Genomic DNA, 27154 nt, shown 5'->3' with positions numbered 1-27154 from the left:
ACAAAATTGCTAAGTGCTTCACTAATTAGTTAATTAATCACACCAGTGGGAGATGATTCGTAGTCCCACCCACTAACATGAATGTTTATTGGAAAAGGAGACGTGCAAACACTTTTTCGTCATATTTTTGTTGACTTTAGGGTTTCCTAGGTTGATTATTTTTTATGTGTATGATAGATTCCTCAAGTTTTTTTTTTTTCTAGAGAGACCGTGGAAACTGGAAAGGAGAGACTGATTGGATTGACTGTAGAAATTAATGATGGCGAAGCATTTTCTAATCAAAAGAAAGAAGAAAAAGATTTATCTGCTGCTCTGTATTTTGTAACTTCTCATAAATTTTATCTAAATTAGTGTTCATTGGGCAGGGTGTTTCATATAATGGATGAATTAAGAATTAATCGTTGGAGAAATGGGAATAGTGAATAAAGGTAGAAAAATATTTCGAAAGTCATAATTCATGCTTCCATTTACTTCACAAGCTAAAGTAATATGTCTGTTACACTGAATCATTTGAATCTAAGTAAATTATTTATTGAAAATGAAGTAGTCCTTAAATTTAAGATAAATTGACCATCATTCATTTAATTTAGTACAAATTGAAACGATTTAACTCATAATTTTACGGTGAAAGAATGTTAGTGGATATCAAAAGTAGGCGTATATCACTTCTTCAATAGAGTTTTTCAGTTGCGTTACTCCTTTTCTTGGTGGAAGGATAAGGTTGAAAAGACCCTCCTTAAATGAATGGGTAGTTGATCAGACAGGCTTAACTTTTCAACTAATATAAAATTTAAAGGAAAAATGATACTAATAATTATCGAAAATTTCTTAAACCCAATCATTGTGATCTCGCAACTTTTTAATTGATCACATAAATATAATTACTTTTAAAAATTATTTACTCGAATTACTTCATTAATCCAAAAGGGTTTTTTCATGATCGTAACTCAAATCTAATTTGTCATTATAAGAAATTCAAATTGACAAAATATTATCGAGAGTTTCTTAGCCCAAAGAAAATTTGTTGCACGTGTCACAAGATTCAGCCTTGACAGAAGGAAACGAGAGTTGCTTTCCTTCGCACGTCTTCCTCTATCTTAACAAATGCGAAGCTCCATGAGCAGCAACTCAAGCTCATCTTTGTGCAATACATATCTTCTGCTTCAGTTCAGGAACCTCTTTTTTAGCTCGGCGATTTTCTCTACAAATTATTATGTAGTTATTAAAAAAAACATCATTTAACAATTTATGATCTCGTCTTAAGAAAATTAAGAGGCATCTACCTCGTCCTCTTCGACTGGCAGTTGGACCATCAAAGAGAGATGCGCTTGCTCTGTTATATCTTCGTCGCTTGATTCACAGTGAGTGTCACTTCAAGTCATTCAATTGAGGCTTTCTTCCTCTCTTTGAACTCTACTTCCTTTCTCTTGAGCAGTGGACAATCCACCTTTATCTGACTTGGCCTTTTGCGTTCAAAGCAGGTAATTCTTCTTCACCTTTTAACATCATCTTTGTTTTCACGAAATCTCCTTTTTGGTTAGCCGTCCTCATCGACCTTTTTCCATGAATTTTTTTCCCTTTTCTCGTAAGATTCTTGAATCCAACTTTGCTTTTCATGCTGCGCTCATCACTTTCCAGCTCACCTTACAGCCCCGGTAGAGTGCCCATCATCCCATCCATTACTAGTGGGTTGACACGAATTAAAGCCTTAACATGACTCTATTTCTTTGAAAGAGTGTCACGGGTTGATCAATCTAGTGTTCCTTAACTCATACGGCTTTAAGATTTCTCCCAAGTCAATCATAATCACACTTGACTCACTAACAGGAATCGTAAAAAGATTTTTTAAAGAGAGAAGCTCATTAGTATATTTTTTACTTGTGAATGAGATGATACAATTCGGGAGGAAATCTCCCTATATATACAAGTATGAGGCTAACCATAATTATAGATCTCCTCTTTAGTCTAACAACAGAGTTTAAATCTCTGTAGTCATTACGTAGGTGCATTATCCCTTTCCGATGAGTATTTTAGAACACTAATGGTTTCGTGAAATTGAAGAATCGATTACTCATAGATGAGCCACAATCCTTCTGGAACACATCAATTTATCAAGCCATGACAAGAGCATGTATCAATTTGTCAACATTCTCTAGATTTGCACAAATCTTACTTTGACTAGCAAGACCATCGATTACGTCAACGTACCTCGTGTACATTCGAATGGTCCTTTCATTATAACTCATCACGAATATGTGATAGCTTCCTAAGATGGTGTTCATTTTGGTCTCACTCTATCATCTCTTCAAAAGTGACTTCGTGTCTATTTCATATTCCGTTCGCTGGACCACAGGGAGAAAAACTAGATGACGAAGAGGAAAAAATAAAATAAAATAAAAATATGAAGAGTTTTGAGCTTTTAAAGTAAGTCCTTTTGTCTATTCTTCTAGGGGATTGCTGCTGCTGGCGGTACTCTATTGATAGGAGCTGCTCGTAATCAATCGTTTGGATGTAACATTTTCATTCGGCATTTCCAATAATCATCAAGTCAATTCCTTGAAACACTGGAGGCCTCAAGATGGGTTGACACTTAACAGCTGAGGGTCCAATGATGTTAGCCATTTCAAAAGATCTTTATGCTTTGAAATAGGACCCTTCAAAAAATAAGCAATTGAGTTATGATACTAATTGTTAATGCCGACACAACAACCTAGAGGGGATCAACAGGTTGTTTTAAATAAATTTAAAACATTTCACGAAATGTTTGCAAGTAAACTTTAATAGAAGTAAAAAACTAGAAAGAGTTTAATAAGAGCCGGTACTTCTATCGGATACGCAAGTAAATGAGTTTAAAGGATAGAACATTTTAAGAGGAAATTGTAATGATTGAACTTATAATCAAGCCTACATCTACTCACTTAGATTAACAGTCAAGAATCAGACTGGAATTTGCTAGCAATCTTCAGAAAGTTACGGATAGTAGCAGGTGTTGATTCTACACAAAGCTTATGAATCACTCTACCAAACACAAGCACCTCTATCACTCTTAAACGGTCTATCCCAAGCAGATTACAGGCAGTTAACATTTTAGGGAGTTGAAGCTTCCTCAATTCCGCCAGGTCCTTCAGCAGTCTTTATTTAAATCATTTTCATATTCTCCCAAGCTTGAATTAGTCGTTGGACAGAAGATCACCTTTACCGGCCTGCAGTCTCCTCATACAAACTATTATTGCTAGGCACAAAGGAGGTTTCCTGAAATGGAGTCTGTCTACCTCTATCAAGTTGTGAATTGACTGTTTAACTGCTTGCAGAAAATGCGACTGTTGATTTTCTGCTGCAACTTCTAGACCCTGAACCTGGTTATTAACCGCTAATTTGAATTTCAAATCTATCCAAGAGAGCTTCTAGTCTTCTTATTTAGATGAATTAATATCCTAAAAACCCCAAACTGGTACACCTATGACAAATTTACCCTAAACTATTTTTTCGATCACCAAAAACCCCAAACTAATATACATTTGATAAATTTTACCCAAACTGGTCACTTGTGACAAATTTATCCTCTATTAGTTTTTGTTAAATTTTACAGTCAAATTATTAAGTTAAATGACACATGCAGTTGACTGATATACCATCATTTGTCACAGTTTACAATTTTTGTGATTTTTTTTGTAGTATTAATCCAATTTAGCGGATGGTATATTTATTACAAATTTACCAGTTTATGGTTTTTTGCGGTCGAATAAATTAGTTTTGGGTAAATTTGTCATAAATGTATCAGTTTAGGGTTTTTTTATGGTCAATCGGGATAAATTTGTCATAAGTATAACAGTTTAGGTTTTTCATGATCAAAAAATAATTTAGGATAAATTTGTCACAGCTGTACCAATTTAGGATTTTTCAGGGTATTAATTCTATTTAGATAATAAAAGCACATCACACAACTTCGACTCCTTCAACCCGTTGTATTTTTGCTTTTTTCACCGAAACAACTGTTCACCTACTATCTTCGGTTCTTGCAAACATATTGGCGATGCTGGTTCCACTCAACTGTTCACTTTTCCTTGATTCATCCAAGTCCTCACAAATTTCTCATTTTATTATATTTGTTCAAGCTCTACTTAGTCCAGCCAGCTTTCAGACACATTGGCCTCCAATACCTTGCTCGCCCTTGATGGTGGCAGAGCAATCCTTACTTTAACGGATTTGTTGGATCATGAATTACATATTACTTGCACATCTATCGACCAATAATACACACATTAGTAGAATCGCCAGGGTTTTCCAATAAGTTTTTATCGCTTTGTAGGGAAAGTATCAAAACAGTCATAAACCTATTGCATTTGTGTCAATTTAGTCTTAAACATTTTAACTTGATGTCAATTCAATCATTCCAACTAATTTTGGTCAGATATTGTTGACATAGATATTAGCCGGTTTACGTGGAATCGGCAACACTAATGTGGATATATTTTAATAATTTTTATTTTTTTAATTTTTCTCTCCTTTCTTCTCACCAATAAAAGGAAGAAGAAGAAGGAGAGAAAATTAAAAACTATTAAAATGTTATTAAAAATAGTTGGTGATATCACCTAAGCCGACCAGCATTCACATCAGTAATGTCTAGTTAAAATTAGTTAGAATAACTAAATTGATACCAAGTTAAAAAATTATGACTAAATTGACACCAATGCAACAGGTTTGGAGCTTATCTAACAATTTTCCCCATTTTGTATATAAATGACATGATTGCAGGAGAGCCAAAAATGAAAATCAAACTTCTTTTATATGTAACTTAGACGTGCACAAATCTTCTTGTTGCCAAAAAAAAAAGCATAACTATATTTTGGTAAAAATTAAGAAAATATGTTGGGGAAACATAAATTTTATTCCAAAACAAGAAGAAACATATGAATTGTTGTCCAGTTATCCCCAAAGCAGAGTGGAAGAATCAGAAACATGGCCAGTCCAACGGCGACGGCACCATGGGAACAGCTTCTCCTCGACGCGCTGCGCTCCAACTCCAGCCTCAAGCACTCCTTCCAGCTCGTATCACTTCGCGCACCTCGCTCTTTGAGGAAAAAAAGTTCCGATTTTTAAGGCGATGCTTCCTCTGCTTTCTTGGTGTCAGGCGACTGTCGGATCCAATGGAAGACCCGCCAATCGGACCGTCGTCTTCCGGTCTCTAGCTCCCATTTGCACTTTTTATCCATCACCATCACATGTTGCTTTACGGAGTAGACGTAAGATAGACTAGCTACAAAATTAATAATTTAGGTTGCGTTGCGTTGCTTAAGCATGGCTGCAGCCATTAAAAAATGCAATTGGTATTGGTTTGCTCTGAAGGCTACTGGGGATAGAAACCTTAGCGCCACGTAATGATCTTCTCTAGCCTGCATCAGATGATGCTCTGAGAGGTAGGATTCAACTCTCGATACAACAGTAACTAAACAAACTAAAAGTGAATTCTTAATTCCTCGGATATGCCAAGCATGCGCGCAGCCATTTTGACAAGTTTTAGCTCAATAAAACTCAAGAAAAAGAACGATGAGAAAACTCGCCATTCTTTTTCAATCATGCTACAACCATCTGCGCAAAGAAGCGTTGGGAATGTGTCAAATCCATAAGATAGGCAAAGGATAAGTATCAGCTTCATTCCTTTCTGCACAACTGGCAGGTCTGCAAGGGAATAATCATGCGCGCACTTTGTAAGTATGATCCACCAGAACCCTGAATCAACAGGTGCGACTCTTCCTATCGCACTGCCGCCAAAATCCGCCACTAGTCTCTCCTTTTTTGTCTTGCAAGTCAAAACCGACTTTGAAGCTCTCAGGCATGACTCCTTCTCCAAGAGTGAAGTTATCGATTCTCTTTTCCCAGCCTTGGGATGAAGGGTCCTTAACAGGAAGTTCTTCACAATTTCTGGTTCCATCTCTTTTTTCATCAGGCAAGCCAATCCACTAGGTACAAAATCTCTAACAAAGACCTGAAATTCATACATAAAAAAATATCAGCAAGAAACCACACTCCAGAGACAAATGCAAAAGTGCGATGAAAAAATCGGCTGATGGCAGCGTAGACCAAACCGAGAAGCCGAATGGAACAGATTCAAGGGGAGCTGTCATGCCAAATCAGATTGCACTCCCTTCTTGGCAACCGCTGGTGTCTCATTGCCAGTAGGCTCCTCAGTCGAACCGATAACGAGAGCAAGAATTACTGGAACACCCACCTCAGCAAAAGGCTCCTGAGAAGTCAAGACACCCGCCCGGCGCATCGTTCACCCGCACTAAGAGGAGGAAAACGACCGCCAAATCCACTAAAGAGAGCACCAAGAAATCGAAGCACAACAACTAGAAGAGCCCTAATAAAGCATCCGCGGAGGCCATGGAGAGGCCCATAGTTCATCTTCCCAAGGCCATTGGGGTTACCACGTCCTTCCCGTTACCTAGAAACTACAGTTTCGACTGCAACACTGCGATTAGCTGGTCCTCCAGTCAAGGAGGGTTACTTGGCAGGGAAGTGGCTCATGTTAGGTCAGATGAAACTGCTGGGCTATACGGCTTCTTTGTTGGAGATCCGCAAGATCGCGGTCACCATTAATTTTTTAACGGGGCAAATGACGACAGTACTGCCAACCCTCATTGTCCTGAGTACCCACCCGAAAAAGAACCAGCAAAAGACCAGAACGGGACGCTCGAGAAGCTCTAAGAGGAATATCTGCAGCTTCTGAGGACGGAGGATTATCTTGTTCAGCTGGACTCTTTTGCTGAGTCGTTGCTGATGTGAGAGAGAGGGAGAGAGAGAGAGAGAGAGAGAGAGAGAGATGTTTCAAGCCATGCAGGCCACGCATGTCAAAATCAAATGGGTGTTTAGGTTTACACTGTGGTTTTGAATCTTAGATCCACAAAACACGTGCTTACCTGCCAGCCAAACTCGGGGACCTTGGATGCCTTTGTAAGTTCTCAAATTCTGAGAACGGGCACCTCTTGTAGATTTTCCATCCCCCCACCCGGGGCCCTGGGGCGGGGTGTACTTTCTAGGGTTTTGTTAAATGTATATGATGTCTATCCTTATAACTTTCACACTTTTCTCTAAATCCTATGATGAACTCTCTCAAGGCAATGTCATACTCAGTAGACGACTAGTTCATAGCGAAACACCCTCGGTACAAAGTCAAAACATCATTTTACACGAGCTATCCAAGTAGTCTCGCTACAATAAAATGAACTAGCGCATTTCAATTCTATTCAAATTCATTTTATATGATGTTCACTTCTACTCTTGCTCGCGCCGATGAATATAACCAATTAGGAGATCATAATTTTTTGTTTGATTAGGTTCATTCTGATTCTGATTTGGTAATCAAATGCTATTTTATGTCATCTTCTACATGCTACAATTACATTAACCTTTGCGTGCACCGTAAGTCTAGTTATCTAAGCGTGTGTGGATAGAAGCATTCATGCCTAGAAATCGTTTCCTCGTTTCCTAGCCGAAAGCAATGAATAGAGAGAAGAACAATCCCAAGTTCTCGCACTCATGCAAAGTCTATATTTTCTGCTTCATCATTACCCCGAATGACTTCGTTTATGATCTTATTCACATGCCACATCCACTTCCTCGACTAAGGAATGAATAGAAAACCTAATTGCTAGTGTCTCGGTGGGGATGCAATGACGTGCTTGCTAACCATGTGCCTCAATCCAAAGTAATCATGACTCGATTCCAAGTAATCATGGCTCAACTTGAACATTTCACAACGGGATTGTGATTTTTATGGTAGATGGCTAATGCCAGTAGCTAAAACATCAAGATTTTTGAAATTGTCAATCAAGTCGGTATGAGAACTTGTCTTTTCACGAAGACGGTTTTGAAAACATGCTTGCATTTGTACGCAAGCACGTGTTTATTTCTCGGACGAATTGGACAACATCATCTACGGCATCCGTCTTGGATATCTCCTATGGTCTAAACAACTGATCAAACCCCTCTCACATGTTGCGCATGCGCACCCTCATCTAACCAAAGAGCACCTCGCACACTAATCAACTGATTAACGTTCCCTCAAACATTTGGATCCTCAGCACTGCTCATCGAGAAGGGCAACCAGTGCCTGGTTCAGGCTATACAAAAGTTTGTAATTATTGATGCTGGAGCAGAAGGGTCCAAGCTCCAATCATCGACAACGATAATGATCAGGGTGTCTGCATCATTTTCCCCTTTCTTTTCTCGGCCGTGGTTAGCTGAGCTCGTGACCAACTTATGGTCCGCATTCCTTGGTAGATGACGGAATGAGGTCAAGACAAAAAAAAAACGTAGTAACAGAAAAACAGGAACAGCACGCCGTAAAGACGATGTCGGGGCGAGGGGGATGACGCAGATATCACATAGTCCCAACCACTAGACTGGCCCCCTCCGCGACCTTGATTTAATTGATTAATCTCGATCACTAAGGGGCTGGTTGTTTGTATTTCTTTTTTCTGTTTATAAGCAAAATCCTTTTTTTTTTGTTTTGTTTCGGGGAACAAAAAAAGAACAAAAACGCATTTGTTTGCATTTTTGTTTCAAATCTATTTTTCTGTTCCTTTAACACATTTGGAACATAAATAAAAAAAAAAAAAAAAACTTGCTTCTTGTTTCTAGAACAATTTGGAGTAATAAATTTTCTCTCTCTTCTTTCTTTTCTTCTTCCTTTTTCTTTGGCCGGTCGCCGGCCTCGCCATGACCGGCGACCGGCTGTCGAGGGCCTCGGCGACACCATCGAGGGCCAGCAACCTCACCGGAGCATCGCAGTGGCTGGGCGAGGACGCCGGCCCTCGTCGGCCGGTCGCCAGCCATGGCCGAGGCCGGCGACCGGCCAAAAGAAGAAAAAAAAAGAAAAAGAAAGAAAAAAAGGAAAATAAAATAAAATTTAAAAATTAAAAGAAACAAAAAAAAAAAAACACAAATTTACCAAACGTGTTTCGGTTCTTTTTTATTCCTGAAACAAGTTTACCAAACGCGTTTTCTGGTCAAAATTGTTCCCCGGAACAGAAATAGTTTTTTCTATTTCCGTTCCCTGGAATAATTTTTTAACAGAAACACAAACAAATGCACCCTAATCGGCCGACATGGAAGTAATCGACGTCAGGCTAGAATGCAGAGACTCCATGGCCTGTGAGAAAGGAAGAAAAAGAGGCATTGCCACAAGCTCCTCACCTCCTTGTACAAAACTTAGCATCACAAGAAATCTTAAACCGGTTTGCTTGTGCCATGTTTATTAGGCATTAATTTCCAAACTGCAAAAGAAATCCCATGCCGGTGCTCCCATGCCATGTTTTCCCGAACTTACTTTCGTGTCACAAAAATCTCAAATCAGTACGCCCATGACAAATCTATCTTCTATTAACTTCCATACAATATCCTCATCAAATTAGTGGCAGGAAACACGCGTCTCAAACAAGGTGATTGGCACAGACTTGGACCCGACATAGAAATTCAATATAAATGAGTCTCCTAAGCAATTTCGTTTTAAGGAAGTTAAAAAATCTACTAAATTTGCAAATGTTACCCTAAGAGTTCCCTCATGTTTCGAAAAATCTATTAATTCCTAATTTTACCCTAAATTTGCCTTAAGACTTGAGTAGATATCACAGTGTACCAGTTTGAAATTTTTTATGACAAAAATATTACTATGAAGTAGCGTGAATGCACGGTTTGAATTTTTTTCTTTTGGTGATACTAACCCCTTCGATAGTTGGCTTGTTTAATATTAACTAATATATTTATTTTTTAATTTCCTGTCCACGAGGTCCAGAATATTCTCTCATTTAGTTAGACTGTCGAATGTGACTTTCACATGTCACAACTATTAAACATTTTCTAACAAAAGAGTAGAAAAAGTGATGTTATAATGAATGGAGGAATCAATCCCTAGTAATAAAAGTATTTCTATTTTGATTGTCTAATTCCTTGTCTTGGGCTGCATAAGCGCACGTGACCTTGAAAATAGCTTATAGCAGTGGAGGGATTAAGACGAAATTGCTAAGTGCTTCACTAGTTAGTTAATTAATCACACCAGTGGGGGATGATTAGTAGTCCCACCCACTAACATGAATGTTTATTGAAAAAGGAGACGTGCAAACACTTTTTCGCCATATTTTTGTTGACTTTTTAGGGTTTTCTAGGGTGATTATTTTTTATGTTTATGATAGATTCCTCAAGTTTTTTTTTTTTTAGAGAGACCGTGGAAACTGGAAAGAAGAGAATGATTGGATTGATCGTAGGAATTAAGGACGGCGAAGCATTTTCTAATTTAAAGAAAGAGGAAAAGGATTTATCTGCTGCTCTGTATTTTGTAACTCCTCATAAATTTTATCTAACGTAGTGTTCATTGGGTAGGGTGCTTCCATTTACTTCACAAGCTAAAGTAACATGTCTATCACACTCCCGAATCATTTAATTATGAGTAAATTGCTTTAATGAAAATGAAGTAGAGTCCTCAAATTTAAGAAAAAACTGACCATCATTCATTTAATTTAGTATAAATTAGAATGATTTAACTCATAATTTTACAGTGAAAGAATGTTACCAGATATCGAAGGCAGTTATGTATCACTTCCTAATATTCTGATGACTCCATAGATTATATTTTATTAAATATTTGGAAGATTCTTCAATAGAGTTTTTTGGTTGCGTAACTCCTTTTCTTGGTGGGAGGATAAAGTTGAAAATACACTCCTTAAATGAATGGGTAATTGGTCAAATAGGCCTTAACTTTTCGACCAATATAACATTTAAATGGAAAAATGAGATTACTAATTATAAAAAATTTCTTAAGCCCGATCACTGTGATTTCACAATTTTTTAATTAATCAGATAAATGTCATTACTTTTAAAAAATATTTACTCAAGTTACTTCATTAATTCAAAAAGGGTTTTGAACTCATTTTCGTGATCATAACTCAAATCTAATTTGTCATTATAAGAAATTCAAATTGACAAAATATTCTTGTTGACATCTAAAATTACTCTTGAAACCACGTGCCAATCACGAGAAGAACATTGAGTAAAACGCTTCATTTTGAATCACAAAGTTAAGGGTAAAATAGCTTTCGTGGAGGCTACTTAAGCGAAGCCTCAATGGAATTTTAGAAGCCAACTCTAGAGTCAATAGCTAGGTGATTGATTGCCACGTGTCACACTACGAGGATAGTACACTAGATTTGAAGATAGAGCAAAATTAGCATTAGAACTCAAGCGAGAATAATTGTTACGGAAAATGCAGGAGTAGTTATTTGTTTGATAGGCAAGTTGCATGAACGTCGTTGACGGATCAAGAAGCGATTGTTAAGGGATAAGGTCGTTGAGAAGAAATGAAAAACGTGAAGAATGTGAAGAGTAGCACCCGAGGAAAAGCAACCGACTGGGGAACATCGGTCCACTCCATAAATACTATAGCCCTACCATTGAAAAGCTTCCCTGAACAACACAACAATTATCTTTACTTTATCGCATTTTAGTTACAGTTTCCAGGATTTTCTTTGTTGATTAAATTCCAGCGTGCATTTCTATTTGATCCAGCATCGTCAATTAAATTCTGGTGTTGTTCCATAAGCCCAGCGTTATTGATTGAATTCCAGCATTGTGTTTTCTATCCAAATGTATTATTGTTGATTAGATTCTAGCCTTACGCCTAAAACAGGCTGTGTCGTTGATTGAATTCCGACATAATTTGAGTTCGAGAGCACAAACTATCCAGTTCCTAGTGTCCAGATTATATCATTGATTAAATTATGGTGTGATTTACACTCAGTAGTGGTTAGGCCCCGTTTGGTTTGGCATTTGGTAGGGGCTTTGGGACTCTAAAGTCCCTTGGCCAAATGCAAACGCGTTTAGTTCGATTTTTTGGGCGACTTTAGCAAGATGCAATTATATCTCCAAATGGCTCTAAAGGCTTTTAACCCAATGTAGCTCTAGAGGTACTTTGGAAAGTTACATCTTTGGAATGCAAGTCCCACGATACTATTCATCTTCTTCGGAGAAACGAACGAAGGCCGATGATTGCTAGCCAAAGAGTTGCCCGTGCCAGCCGACCATCGCCTGGGGGTTGCGGCCATTCGGCGATCTCAGGCGTTTGGGTTGCGCGACCTAGGCGTCGCCCGAGGTCCAGCAACCTCAAGTGGTGGTCGCCCGGGTTCGCACGACCTAGGCAATGGAGGCTTGAGGTCACCAAACCTCGTGACGACGCCGGGTCGCGCGACCCGGTGATGGCGCCTAGGTTCGCGACCCAGCGGTCGTCGCCCGGGTCGCACACCAGTGCAGCACTTGGGTTGCGCGACCCAAGCGACGGCCGCTCAACTCAGGCAACGGCACCTAAGGTCCGACAACAACAAGCGACCTCGCCGAGGTCGCCAACCCAAACATCCGCTTGGGTCACGACCTTAGGTGAGGCTGTTCGATAGCCGGATCCGACCGCCGGTGGCTATATTAAAAAAAAAAATTATACATAAAACTTAGCAAAAATCTTTTACAAAATGTAATTTTTACCAAACGATGTTTAAGTTAAGGTCCTTTCACAATGCACTTTAAAACTACAATTTACTAAATGCTATTTGTATTTTCACAAACCCCTTTAGCTCAAAGGTATTTGCATTTTCCCAATGACATTTGCCCAAAGCCGAACAAAATGGACCCTAGTCTTTAAGTCACCCTAATATTGATTGTCAAGGCTGTAAATACAAGCTGATAAATAAAACTCATCCTTACATTTGACATTTTCTATCCAAACTCAAAACCTGACTCTCCTCTAATAAAATCAAAATGCAGCCTTTGGTGAAAGATTTTTCATAGATCAAAACCGGTGAGACAATTCTCGAGAGTTTCTTAGCCCAAAGAAAATTTGTTGCACATATCACAAGATCCAGCCTTGACAAAAGCAAACAAGAGTTGCTTTCCTTTGCACGTCTTGCTCTATCTAAACAAATGCGAAGTTCCTTGAGCAGCAACACAAGCTCATCTTTGTACAATTCCTATCTTCTGCTTCAGTTCAGGAGCTTCTTTCTTTAGCTCAAGGATTTTCTCTACAAATTATTATGTACTTATAAAAAAACATCATTTAATAATTAATGATCTCATCTTAAGAAAGTTCCAAGGCATCTGCCTCGTCTTCTTCGACTTGTAGTTGGACCATCAATGAGAGGTGCGCTTGCCGCCATGTCATCGTCGTGCGATTCACATTGAGTGTCGCTCCAAGTCACTCAATTGAGGCTTTCTTCTTCTTTTTAAACTATCATTGCTTTTTCTCTAAGGGGCCAATTCCATAAAAAGCACGAACTTTAGGTGTTGTCTCAAATCTAACCTAAACTTTATTTTGTCTAAAAAAAAAAGTACGAACTTTAAGTATTGTCCCAAATTTGGCCCGAACTTTATTTTGTCGCAAAAAAGCACGAACTTTCACTTGTGTCCCAAGTCTGGCCCTCCATTAACCCTCATCCCACAGTCATTCGATGTGACATTTCCACGTCAGCAATAATATCCAACACAGCAAAACGATGATGCATTCAAGTGTTTGGAAGAAGTGTTAAATTTAAGTATGCCCTCCAATGAGGTGAATTTTATAGATGATTCTCATGAGAAAAATAATTCAGCAACTTCAATTTTAGGGAACAAGGCACATAGCTAGGGCCATTAGATCAATTAACAATTGTCAAGCTGTTTGCAATGTCAGAAGCTGTGTTGGAAGCAGAAGATTACATTGCCTTAAAGTGAGATATTAAAAGCGTGTGCATCTTGTAGTTAAATAGAGATGTGAAGCCTATTTGTAATAGACTTACTTTATTTTGTCTCAAATAAAGTTCAAGCCAGGTTTGGGACAACACCTAATGTTCGTGCTTTTTTTTTTAGACAAAATAAAGTTCGGGCCATATTTGGAACAACACCTAAAGTTCGTGCTTTTTTTAGACAAAATAAAGTTTGGGCCAGATTTGGGACCACACTTAAAATTCGTGTTTTTTTTTATGAAATTGGCCCTTTCTCTAAGTAGTGGACAATCCCCTTTGTCTAACCTGGCCTATTGCATTCGAAGCAGGTAATTTTTTTTCACCTTTTAACATCATCTTTGTTTTCCCGAAATCTCCTTTTTGGTTAGCTGACCTCATTGACCTTTTTCCATTGAATATTTTCCCTTTTCTCGTAAGATTCTTGAATCCCCTCGTTTACAACGATGCGTCTTCATCTCCCGTCTTCATCCTTCTGTGAGGGTGAATCCAACTTTGCTTTTCACGCTGTGCTCATCATTTTCTAGCTCCCCTCACAGCCCTAGTAGAGTGCCCATCATCCCATCCACTAATAAGGGGTTGACACGAATTAAAAGCCTTGACAGGACTCCATTCCTTTGAAAGAGTGTCATGGGTCGGTCGATCAAGCATTTCCTAGCTCATGCAGTCTTAGGATTTCTCTCGAGTCAACCATACTCACATTTGACTCATAAGCATCGTAGAGAAAATCTCTAAAGAGAGAAACTCAGTAGTGTATTTTCAATTGTAAATGAGATGATATAATTCAAGGGAGGAAACATCTATATATACAAGTATGGGACTAATCATAACCATAAATTTCTCTTTGATTTGACGGTGAGGTTTCAATCTCCCACAATCATTACATAGGTGCATTGTCCTTTTCAAGGGGTATTTTAGAACACTCAAGAAGACCTAGGATTTCGGAAAGCGGAAGGATCACTTGCTCATGGATGAGCCACAACCCTACTGGAACGCATCAATTTATCGGCCGTGAGAAGAGTGTGTATCAATTTATTAACATTCTCAGCATTTGCACAAGTCTTGCTTTGACTGGTGAGACCATCGATTGTGTCAGCGTACCTCATGTACATTCGAATGGTCCTTTCATCTTGCTTCATCATGAATATGTCACAACTTCCTAAGATGGTGCTCATTTTGGTCTCACTCTGTCATCACTTCAAAGGTGACTTCGAGTCTATGTCATATTCCGTCCGCTGGACCACAGGAAGAAAAACTAGACGACGAGAGGGGACAAAATAAGAAACAGAGAAAATTTCAAAAAAGAACCCGAAGTGATCTATTTTCCTCAAATAAGAACTCGAAATGGACTTTGTTTTAAACAAAGATCTAAAATGATTTTGATTGTTTCAAATAAGGGCCTCAAGTGGTTGTGGTTGTTTCAAACAAGAACCCGACCTCGCTGGTCGCCGGCCGACTAAATTTACCAACCGATCAAGAGTAATTTTGTCATTTGGCATTTCCCTTCTTCTTTTTTTTTTGGTTCTTCTTCTTTCTCTTAGCCGGTGGCCGGCCACCAGCAATGCCCACAAAGGGCGACGAGGGCCATCCATGCCAACCACATGGGAGGGACAACCTCACCCGAGCATGGCAACCCTCGCCCAGGGGCCATCCGTGAGATCGACCCTTGCCAGCCCCAAGCAAGGTTGACCCTCACCAAACCTCGCTCGTGGCCAGCGAGGGCTAGGCGACCTCGCCGACCCTTGGTAAGGTTTAGTGAGGCCACCCTCTCCAGATTTGGCGAGGGTCAGCCTCACACACAACTGATCCTCGCCAGATTTGGCGAGGGTCGCCTCACTTAGGGCTAGCACGGACCAACCTCGCAAATGGCCCCCACACGAGGCTGTCCCTCACTTGTGGCCGACGTGAGTGGCCCTTGCCAGCCTAGGGCGACCCTCGCCCAGCCCTTGGGCATCGCCGATGGCCCTCCGCCACCAGCGAAGAGGAAGAAGAAGAGCCAAAAGAAAAAAAAAAAAAAAAAGGAAAAAGGAAGAAAAAAAAGGGAAAAAATGACAAATGACGAAAATACTCTTGACCATCGGAAAGTCGAGTCTTTATTTGCAACAGATATATTTCACTTTGGATTCTTATTTGAAACAAACATAACTACTTCATGTCCTCATTTGAAACAACGTCACTTCAGTCTTTATTTAAGAAAGTAATGGCACTTTATATCCTTATTTGAGAAAAAGAGAACACTTTGAGTTCATTTTTGGAATTTTCCCTCAAAAATATGAAGAGTTTTGAGCTTTTGAAGCGAGTCCTTTTGTCTATTCTTCTGGAGGGATTGCTGCTGCTGGCGGCACTCTATTGATAGGAGCAGCTCATAATCAATCGTTTGGATGTAACATTTTCATTCGGCATTTCCAATAATGATCAGTTAATTCCATCAAACATTGGAGGCCTCAAGATGGGCTGACTCTCGGTAGCTGAGGCTCCAATGACGTTAGCCATTTCTAAAGATCTTATGACTCGAAATACAAGACTTCGGAAAATAAGCGATGGAGATATGATACTAATTGTTAATACCGACACAACAACCTGGAGGAGATCAGTAGGTTGTTTTAAACAAATTTAAAACATTTCACGGAATGCTTGCGAGTAAACTTTAATGGACGCAAAAACTAGAAAGAGTTTAATAAGAGCCGGTGTTTCTATCATATACATAAGTAAATGAGATCAAAAGATAGGACATTTTGTTAGGAAGTTGTAATGATTCGGCTTATTACCAAGCCTACATCTGCTCTCTTGGATTAACAATCAAGAACCGGACTATTATTCACTAGCAATCTTCAGAAAGTTACGGATAGTAGCAGGTGTTGATTCTATGCAAAGCTTATAAATGACTCTACCAAACATGAGCACCTCTATCATTCTTGAATGCTCTATAATAAGTGATTACGAAACACGAAAGCCTATTTTCACATAGAGAATCGGATTACAAGAAATTAAACATTTTAGGAGCAATAAGAGAAATCAAGACAATTAAGACCTATTTAATAATGTGCCAAATAGTGCATCACTCTATTCTTTTGTTTTTTGGAATAAAAATGAATAGAAATCCATTAGATAACTTTTTTGTTCCCAAGGAATAGATTTGGAACAAAATCAAGAAACAAAAAAAGGTTATTTCTTTGTTCTTGAGAATAATTCTAAAATCAAGCTAAACTTTTTTTTTCTCTTTTCTTTTCTTATTTTCCTTTTACTTCCTTTTCTTTTCTTCCTTCTCTCAACCTGTTGCTGGCAATCGGCTAGGCAAGGTCACCTTGCCCTGGCCTGGCGAGGCTGAGCTTCACGGTGGTTACGTAAGGTTGAGCATTGCCCAACCATCCGCAATGCTCAACCTCACCGGCCTAGTGAGGCTCCAATGAGTTCACAAACCTCGCCTAACCAATCACAGATAACTAGCTAGGAAGAAGAAGAAGAGAGAAGAAAAAGAAAAAGAGAAAATATAATAAAAATATTGGAAAAATTAAAAGAAATTTAAGTCACAAAAAATTTAAGGATCATATCAAATAAATTTTTATTCCGGAAATAAAGATTTTAGATAGTTACCAAACAAATGCTTTCAAATACTTAAAAATTCGTTGAGAGAATAAAATAAAGAAAATCATTTCTTTAATTTTAATAAAAACTTATTGGAAAATCCTTGTGATGTTTTGAAAATGATATAATAATCAAAATCTATTAATGTGTGCATTATTGGTCGACAGATGTGCAGGTCATATGTAGATCTTGCTCCAACAGTTTTTTAAGCAAGAATTGCTCTGCCACCATCGAGGGAACAAGAAATTGGAGGTCGACGTGTCTGAAAGCTTGGACTGAGTAGAGCTTGAACGAGTCAAATAAAATGAGAAGTTCGTGAGAACTTGGACGAATCGAGAAAAAAGTGAACAGTTGAGTGGAACCAGTGCCGCCATATTGTTCAGATTGTTTGGAAGGTCAAAGATAGGAGGTGAATAAACGTTTCGGCGAGAAAAGCGAGAATACAAATGGTCAAAGTAGTTCGAAGATGTGCCGCGTGCTTCCATCACTTTGAACTACGCTTGGATGGATTTGGAATTTAAATTAGCGTTTAATAACCAGGTTCAGAGTTTGGAAGTGACAGCAGAAAACCCAGAAAACACAGAAAATCCAGAGTCAGCATTTTGTGCGAGCAATCATAGAGTCGATTGACAACTTATCTCTCAATCGACTCCATGATTGCTCGCACAAAATGCTGACTCTAGGTTTTTTGGATTTTCTACGGTCACTTCCAAACTCTGAACCTGGTCATTAACCACTAATTTGTATTCCGAATCCATCCAAGAGGAGTTCAAAGTGATGGAAGCACGCGGCACATCTTCGAACTACTTTGACCATTTGTATTCTCGCTTTTCTCGCCGAAACGTTTGTTCACCTCTTATCTTTGACCCTTCCAAACAATCCAAACAAATATGGCAGCACTGGTTCCACTCAACTGTTCACTTTTTCTCGATCCGTCCAAGTTCTCATGAACTTCTCATTTTAGTTGACTCGTTCAAGCTCTACTCAGTCCAAGATTTCAGCCACGTCGACCTCCAATTTCTTGTTCCCTCGATGGTGGCAGAGCAATTCTTGCTTTAAAGAAACTGTTGGAGCATCCACATATGACCTGCACATCTGTCGACCAATAATGCACACATTAACAGATTTTGATTATTATATTACTTTCAAAACATCACAAGGGCTTTCCAATAAGTATTATGATGCCATCGACTATTTTGTCGAAAAAAAGTGTCAAAAAAACTATAAATATATTACATTTGTGTCAATTTAATTTAAATATTTTAATGGTGTCAACTTAGTCATGTACCTATTAATTTGGTTCTAATTTAATTTTTTCAACTAATTTTAGATGTATATTACAGATGTGGATATTGATCGATTTACGTGGTATCCAATTTTAAATAATTTCGCTAGCGGCAAAAGGAAGAAAAAAGGAGAGAGAAAAAAAGAGAAAATAATAAAAAAATCAAGATATTATCAAAATATTATTAAAAATTATTTATATCATCGGTTGACAGACAGTATTCAAATAAAAATCTTATTTCCTTTTTGCCTTAAACCTTGGCACAGATCTAAGTGCCACCCACTATGAAGATCTGTTAAGAAATAAAGAGCAAAAAAACGATTTTTGATATTTAACAATCTAGGAAATAGAAACTGAACCTCCTTTTGATTCTCCCACAAAACAATGTTTATTTTTTTAACCCAAAAATGAATAACATAAGCGAGAAGAGGTAGTCTATCCAAATTACCTTTTTTATTGAAAATTTTATTATTTTTATTGGATGGCGATATCACATAAGAAAAATAATAAAAATCATAAATCTTTCAACACCAAATAAAAATATTTATAATTAAATTGGCACAAATATTATAAATTAAGACTTCACTAATAGTTTTTTCCCTGTTTTGTATATAAAGGACGTTTATCATGGTCCATGATCACATAGACGGAGAGCCAAACGTGAAAATCGAATGACTTTTGTATGTGAGACGTGAATGAATCTTCTTATCGCAAAAAGAAATTAAAAAAAAAAAACAAAACAATAGTTTCGTTAAAATCAAGAAAATATGTTGGAGAAACGTAAATTTCATTCCAAAACAAGAAGAAACGTATGCATTGTTGTCCAGTTATCCCCAAAGCAGAGTGGAAGAATCAGAAAGATGGGCAGTCCAACGGCGACGGCGCCATGGAAACAGCTTCTCCTCGACGCGCTGCGCTCCAACTCCAGTCTCAAGCACTCCTCCTTCTTCCAGCTCGTACCCCTTTTCGCGCCTCGCTCTTTGATGTCAAAAAGTTTCGATTTTTAAGGCGCCCCTCTTGACAATTTGCTTGCCCTGTTTTCTTGGTGTCAGGCGACTGTCGGATCCAATGGAAGACCCGCCAATCGGACCGTCGTCTTCCGGTCTCTGCTCTGGATTCCCATACCCGCGATTGTCTCAGCGAATGCAGTAGATTCGTATTCTGCGGTTGCTAAAGCAGGCAATTGAGGCGCTCTTTGATTGATTTTGCAGGGGGTTTCAGGAGGGCAGCGATAAGATCCAAATTCATACCGATTCCCGCAGTCGCAAGGTTCTTTGCTTTCTTCGCTTCTTTACTGTCTGAGCAGTGGGTTGGTCGGTTCTGAAATGGGTATCCATCCATTGCTCTCGGTCTTATGTTTTTGACGACTGAACATTCTGCTTGAGCAGACGCAGCAATGCCTGGTTTTAACTTTCATCTCTGCAAGTGCTTGTTCATATCTGACTTTGAATTCTGCAGATTGAAGAGCTCAAGCACAATCCACTAGCTGAGGTAATCATTATTAGAGGGTATACGCTATGTCATAATATATTCGGGAGCTTTTATCAGTGCAACAAAACTACTGCTGACTTGCTTAGATATAATTGATGGGGTTTTAAGATTTCTGTGATCTCCTTATGGTCTATTAATGAAAGAACTTGATTTCCCCTCTCTAGATATGTTGGTACTTCACCGACTCTTGGGAGCAGTTTCGGATCAGCGGGATAGTCGAGATGATTGATCATTCGAATCCTGATAGCCTGAAGCTTCAGGTGCATATTTCTTATTGAATGTTCATTATCATTCCATGTAGCTTCATGTGCATTTCTTGTATGATTGGTGTTGGTACTAGTAAGCAATTTTTTAGAGTTGTCTTTGGGTTCTTGTGGGTTTGGATTTCACTGAGTGTGTAATCTGCATACATCCATGAGGTCATTAAATGAGCTCCGGAAGCTTTTAACTGATCAAGCAAACAATTGCGAAATGATTCGAAGTTTTAATATATCATGTCAATATCGCTTATTCTTTGTGAATAAGCATGATACCACAAAGCTCATAGTACTGCATATAAAGACACAATGTGGAGATGGGCAATACCATATGCAAACTGGGCTTAATCAAGAAATGAGCTATGGTGTAATAATGCCAATGTTGGGGCAAGCAGTCACTGCATCACATTTCTTATTTAGATGAACCTTAGATGAATTTATTACTTCTAATCTAAGTGCAGCAACGAGAGAAAGCTTGGCATGCTTGTTCTGTGAAATCCAGACTACAGTACTTGGGACCTACTCCTGGCCTCCCCTACATAGGCGAACATTTAACGGATGAAAATTCTTTAGATTCTTCAACCAGCCCTGTCGACTCTTTTTGTCTGCTGATTATGGATCCAGATCAGGTTGATTTTTTTCGTGCCTTGAACTTATTTTGCTTTGTTAATCTTTAACCAGGATAACATCCTTATGTTTTTCCTTTCTCATGTAGGTTGATTATTTGAATTTGAAGAGTAACCAGAGGATGACTTTTACATCAACACAAAGTGATTCTCAAGAGAAATGTTGGGCTTTGGAGAGGATTAATCCATGATCTTCACAATTCTACTTAGATAAAATGGCCAATTCAGAGCATTTCTAGTGGTTTTTTTATCGCCAACATTTCCAGTTGGTGTGATCTGCATATAGTCTCTCAATTTTTCAGCAGCATGCTTAAAAGGTAAGCCTATTCACCTGGGATTAGTAAGCCAAGTCTGAAATTTTCTTTGATGTATCCAGAGGAGCAAGCAGATGCATGTGTATGCATACTTTAACATGCACAAAGACTGAAGAAATTGGAGGCATACTTGGCCACTGTTCAGTTGCTTTGATGTCTTGAAGAACATTTGCTATCCTCCATATGGCATGTTGCCATTATTAAAGGTATTGTTCATGGTCAAGAGAATATAAGAGAGTCACAGGTATTTGCGCTTGATGAATCATAACTATTTCATTGTCCAAAGACCACTATGCGCCATACTTGATCAAGAAAGTGTGGTCATTCTATTAAAGGACTATGTTCTGCCAGGACAGGGTCATCGAGAACCTGGATGCATCCAACTGCAAAATTTTCTGGCATATGGTCTATAGGTTAGCTGCTGTCTGAATGTATGCCGTTCAACAGTGTTCTGAGGACTCGGGAACTTATATGTTGATGGAAAATCCATGCAGAATGTCCGGTTAGGCTTGACTAGGTGCATCGAGGATCTATCATATGACTAAAATCACAATTGATGGAATAGATATATGCTGTCTTGTAATATTGAATTGGGTCCTCAAATTTCGAAATCAAAGACATCAATTTCTTATAATTTTGAGAAATGGGTTCTGTATCAACGTGTTAAGAGTCTAACCCAGTCAAACTACAAGTTTTCTTGTTCTAGTAAAATTGGAAGTATCGTGAACAAAGAAACCTTCAAGAAAGTTCAAATTCTCTAGTGTTCTATATGTACCTATGCAGTGTCATCTTCCTAAAGGGTTGAAGCCTTTGATGGCGTTAGCCCAACGCACCAGATATACTGGACAATTTTTCCTAATTTGTGTATACGGCATTTACATCCCTTTCCTCTAAGAAGGGGAAACAAAATAACAACTGCATCGATTTAGAATGAGGTGGAGCGAGTGAGCCTTGGCTTGGATATCTTCTTGTCTTCTTCAAAAGAGATGATGGATATGTTGGCCGGATTCTCAATCATCAGCTTTGCGATCAGGTAGCCAGAAATGCTCCATGTCTGGTACTTCCTAGCTTGCTTCCCAATGTATCGCCCTGACCTTCCGTCATAATATTCAGGCCAACCATCTTTCGCGAGGCGCTTCTCGACCAACTCAATCGCTCGCTTTGCAGTCTGAGGCCTACCGGTCTTGATACAAGCTGCAGTCAGCAGCCATAGTAGCACTGTGAAATAATAACCACCACACAAGAAAAATAACTGTGTCAATTGGATTTGTCTTTCACATAACTCACATATTGGGTCTTCAGATCAATTGTATTGTATAAGTTAGTAAGAATTGAAGAATGGCCTGATGATGGTAAAGAGAGTAATTTTTCAATGCTCTTTATCAGAAGAAGATGACAGTGGCAATAACTGCAGTTTACCTGGCCAAGATCCGCCATTATGGTAGCTCCATCTTGTGTTCTTTGGATCACATCCAGTAACTATTTTCCATTCATGTCCCTCGAGCGCAGGGTAAGTGATCTTCAAAGGCATCTCCCCTATCAAGTCCTCCCACCGGTCCTCAATTAGTTCCATGATTGCTGTTGCTTGGGCTGGTGTAGCCAGAGAACTCAAAATGGCAATGCAGTTCCCAACTAAGAACCACCTGAAGTCCATTCGGGCTGGGCTAACATTTCCGATGAAATATCCTCCCCGAAGTGGCATAAAATCAAACACCCAGTCAGGAATCGATTCCGGTATCACATTGAACTTATTGACAGCAGTATCAGAATACTCCTCCGTTTTGTAACGATAGATGATATTCAACTGGGTATGATCCATCCAGTAGTACTTCCTAAAGTGAAAACTAAGAGCCATTATCCGTTTGTCAATTCGCTCAATAAGTTCCTTGCCATCACGCTCGGGTTTCAGCAACTGCTGTGCACACCTTAGCGCAAAATAGAAGAGAGCCTGGATTTCAATTGGATAGCCATAGACACCCTGTTCAAAAAGCAACAAGTTTTTAGTGACCATCATTGTTTGTGTCTTGAGACTAGAGCGGTGTTTGGAGCTAGGAGCTCCTTAGGAAAATCTGAAGTCATCTACCACCTAAGAACACCTTTTTTGCCATCCCATACCTCTCATTGAGCTATACCCTGGTGTAATACTTCATCATTTGGTGGAAAAGAAACCGATGCTACTTTTAGAGAGAAACTAGAGAAAAATTGGCCTTCACATGTCTTATCTATCACCATTACATGTTGCTTTACAGAGTAGATGTGACTTAAGACTTGCTAAAAAATCTATCATTTAGGTTGCGTTGCTTAAGCATGACTACAGCCATTGAAAGGTGCAATCGGTATTGGTGTGCTCTGAAGGCTAGTGGGGACAGAAACCTTATCAGCAGATAATGATCTTCTGTAGCCAGCATCAGATGATATTTAGAGAGGTAGGGATGCAGTGTTAATACAACAGTTCTTGAACCAACTACAAAAGTAGATTCTAAAATTCTCAGATATGCCAAGCATGTGCCAAGCCATTTTCACAAGTTTTAGCTCGATAATCAAGAAAAAGAATGATGAGAAAACTCACCATTCTTCTGTCAATCATGCTACAACCATCTGCGCAAAGTAGTGTTGGGAAAGTGTCAAATCCATCAGATAGGCAAAGGTTAAGTATCAGCTTCATTCCTTTCTGCACAACTGGCAGGTCCGCAAGGGAATAATCATGCGTGCACTTTGTATATGACCTCAGCAGTATGATCCACCAGAACCCTGAATCAACAGGCGCAACTCTTCCTATCGCGCTACCGCCAAAATCTGCGACTAGTCTCTCCTTTTTGTCTTGCAAGTCAAAACCGACTTTGAAGCTCGCAGGCATAACTCCTTCTCCAAGAGTGAAGTTATCGATTCTCTTTTCCCAGCCTTGGAGATGAAGGGTCTTTAACAGGAAGTTCTTCACAATTTCTGGTTCCATCTCTTTTTTCATCAGGCAAGCCAATCCACTAGGGACAAAATCTCTAACAAAGACCTGAAGTTCATACATCAAGAAATATCAACAAGAAACCACGCTCCAGAGACAAATGCAAAAGTGCCGATGAAAAAATCGGCTGATGGCAGCAAAGACCAAACAAGAAGCCGAATGGAACAGATTCAAGGGGAGCTGTCATGCCAAATCAGTTGTGTATAAGATGTAAAAGCATGGCTTGGGTACCTATTTGAAATAATCTTTATACCCATGAAAATACCAAGATCAGAAACAAAGTTGGATAAAATTGTTGTCCACACGATTACTATTCCAAGGTAGCAATAGTCTTTCTTGGATAAAGCAGGGTAGACCCTATTCTTCCAAATACGGATTAGATGCAACTGATTCTCAGTATGTGCTTAGAATATGATGTGAAGATGAAGAAGGGCAATGAAGGTTAGGACTAAGAATAGAATTTCTGCACTGGATAGTTTTAGAAATAAGCGTTGCCCATGTAACTGCAACATGAAGAGAAACAGAGTCTGATCCTGCCGAAGAAAGAGTCCCTCATTATGAGTTCGAATCTGCAACAAATTACACCTAAATGATACCCAGTAACTTGGTCATCACTGAATTCAAACCTAGAGAAGTTCATGTTGAAAGTCACACCATAAAATAGGGGGTGAAAGCAAGAGATTGCTCTTGAGCGGATGAAACAATTCAAGAACAAGGAAACAAAAGACACATGCATATTCACCATAAAGAATGAACCAGAGCCACTAATCTATCTGAACAGTAATATGCATGAACAAGCAGGACAGATGAATCCGACTGCACTTACATTACCTGATTATAGTTCAGCATGTCGGCGTTCGGATCCATAGCGGCGAGAGTTCCCACGGGCTTGCCCTTGTAGAAGATGTACGACTTGTTGAGCCTCTCCCACGCTTCCTCCATCACCGGGCTGCCGCCGGCGCGCTGCGAGGCATCCTCCACTACGGAGTCGTAGTTGTTGAGGTTGGCGCTCAGGCTGGGGCACGGCCTGATCGTGGCCTTCACGTTGTCCGAGATGTCGTGGCCGAAACTCGCCTTCCTACTCGGTTTCTCCGGAGACCCTTCCTCTTCCTCTTCAACCACCCCTGATGATTTCTCCATCGCCTCCGCATCTCCGTCTTTCGCAGAATCCGAAGAATCCCGATTCTGCTCGGGCGTCTCGATCTCTCCAGACTCGGTCCGCGACTTCAAAGCGGCTTCAGTATCTCGAGGCCCCGGAGAGGCCGCCGTCGCCGCTGACGTCGCGACGGCCGGAGCAGGATCCGGGAGAGGAGCGAGAGAGCCCGCATTCTCAGGTGAGGCCGACGGCACGCCTTCGCCTCCGACACCGGCGACCGGTACGGGTTCGGGCGGGGATTTCTTGTCGGCGCCGGCGGTGGAGCTCTTCGGAGGAGCGGCCGGATTGGGCTCGGTTTCGTCGGGGAGCGGTTCTCCGAGCGACTCGTGCATCTGAAAGAAAGAAAGAGTTCGAAAGGCATGAAAACCCACGCGCGCGCGCGCGCCACGCGAGAAGCCGCCATCTCCGCTCGCGCACGCCGCGGCCGAAAACGCGAAGAAGACGAAGAAGAAAGAGAAGATGATGATGATGAAGGAGGAGAGGTACCTTTTTGAGAATGCGGTGGGAAGGGAAGAGCGAGAGAGAGTTGCAGCGTAACAATGGCGGCGGCCGGAAGGGCTGAGGAGGAGGAGGAGGAGGGCGGGCGGGGGAGGGAGGCGGCGGGCGGGGAGCGAGAAAAGCGTGGGCTGGTCTTTTTTCTGTTGAGGCGGTTATGTCGACTTTATTTAAGCAAAGTGGGTCTGGTTCACGCGGGAATTTACGAGGGGGGGTTGCCACCACTGACCCGAGAAAATATTGGGTGGTCCGGGACCGCCACGTCAGCGTGGTCCCGGACCACTCACACGGCGCCACATAGGAGGGGAGGGGGACAAAAGAGAGAAAGAGGAGAGAGAGCGTCAGAAAAGTGGGCCCCAATATTTTTTCCCACTGACCCCGTGACCCCCCGAGTCGATGATGCATGGGGGGAGGGACTCGCGTCCACGCGCGGGGGCGTTTTGGGAATATTGGAGGTCCCTTTTTCTTGTGAACGAATTGCTGCAGCTGCTATAATAATAAGCAGGACGGTGGCTGCATAGTAGACTAGACTAGACTATCCACGTGGCGCCCTCCCTTTTGCTTCGATGGAGTTCCGCGCCATCGACCATCGACCCGCTTTGTAATGTCAGCTCCGGGATATCGTAGATTTCTCGGTCTCTCGGAATGCGTTCGTTTTGCCAAAAATAAAAAAAAAATTGAGTGATTTAGCAATTGGCTGGGCGAGAGACGTGCTTGCTAGAGGTTGGCCAAACTCAAGATTGTCAATTGGGCAAAGCTCGAGCTCACCACCCTCAGACAAGCTCGACCTTGCCAACATCTAGTGAGGCTTGAGCTCACTAGCCTCAAGTCAACCTTGTCAAATTTAACAAAGCTCAAACTTCTCTATATCTAGTTGCCGATTGATTGATCAAAGAAGGATTAATAAAATAAAATGTAAATTTAAAAGTCCAATTAAAAAATGAAAAATATATTTTAAAAGGAGTATATGGAGGAAAATCAAATCACATTTTGCTTTTCAATGACAGAAAAAGATTTCTAATTTAGTTTCGAATTCAAGCAAACATCAAAAATATTATTATATTTCTAGAAAATATTTTTCAAAAAGCAAATAGAGCCTCAATTTAAAAAAAAAATCAAAATTATCCATTAAATTTGTATCGTATGAAAGTATTTTAGTAATATCATTTATTTAAAAAAATGCATAAGAAACAAGCTTTCCTGGATTTCGCTAAATGATAGATAAATTT

The 27154-nt window shown here is 39.9% G+C and overlaps 3 protein-coding genes across 5 annotated transcripts; 1 reads left to right on the top strand and 2 right to left on the bottom strand.

Moving 5' to 3' along the window:
* Positions 1-4898: 4898 nt before the first annotated feature.
* On the bottom strand, positions 4899-6810 carry LOC120292443 (probable alkaline/neutral invertase F). 2 transcript variants are annotated; one of them, XM_039310621.1, is made up of 2 exons: positions 6087-6810; positions 4899-5986 (listed from the first exon to the last, which is right to left on the bottom strand). In XM_039310621.1, the coding sequence occupies exons 1-2, from the start codon at positions 6123-6125 to the stop codon at positions 5456-5458; spliced, it is 570 nt and encodes a 189-aa protein (XP_039166555.1). In that variant the 5' UTR covers positions 6126-6810; the 3' UTR covers positions 4899-5455. The 2 variants fall into 2 exon arrangements, with proteins under 2 accessions (XP_039166555.1, XP_039166554.1); XM_039310620.1 differs by having other exon boundaries at positions 6230-6810.
* Positions 6811-19390: 12580 nt separating this feature from the next.
* LOC104442189 (pyridoxine/pyridoxamine 5'-phosphate oxidase 2) lies at positions 19391-21905 on the top strand. 2 transcript variants are annotated; one of them, XM_010055542.3, is made up of 7 exons: positions 19391-19579; positions 19680-19729; positions 19839-19896; positions 20086-20118; positions 20283-20378; positions 20837-21004; positions 21091-21905. In XM_010055542.3, the coding sequence occupies exons 1-7, from the start codon at positions 19439-19441 to the stop codon at positions 21190-21192; spliced, it is 648 nt and encodes a 215-aa protein (XP_010053844.1). In that variant the 5' UTR covers positions 19391-19438; the 3' UTR covers positions 21193-21905. The 2 variants fall into 2 exon arrangements, with proteins under 2 accessions (XP_010053844.1, XP_010053845.1); XM_010055543.3 differs by having other exon boundaries at positions 19440-19583.
* LOC104443226 (probable alkaline/neutral invertase F) lies at positions 21902-26008 on the bottom strand. The gene is made up of 5 exons (XM_010056562.3): positions 25917-26008; positions 25106-25762; positions 23885-24322; positions 22735-23293; positions 21902-22533 (listed from the first exon to the last, which is right to left on the bottom strand). Exons 2-5 carry the CDS (start codon positions 25760-25762, stop codon positions 22241-22243), a joined length of 1947 nt encoding a protein of 648 aa, XP_010054864.2. The 5' UTR covers positions 25917-26008; the 3' UTR covers positions 21902-22240.
* Positions 26009-27154: the final 1146 nt, after the last annotated feature.

This window comes from Eucalyptus grandis, chromosome 4 (genome assembly GCF_016545825.1).
Source record: "Eucalyptus grandis isolate ANBG69807.140 chromosome 4, ASM1654582v1, whole genome shotgun sequence".
Lineage (NCBI taxonomy): Eukaryota > Viridiplantae > Streptophyta > Magnoliopsida > Myrtales > Myrtaceae > Eucalyptus > Eucalyptus grandis.
Note: the sequence above shows the minus strand (reverse complement) of the source record. Positions and strands in the feature narration are given on the sequence as shown.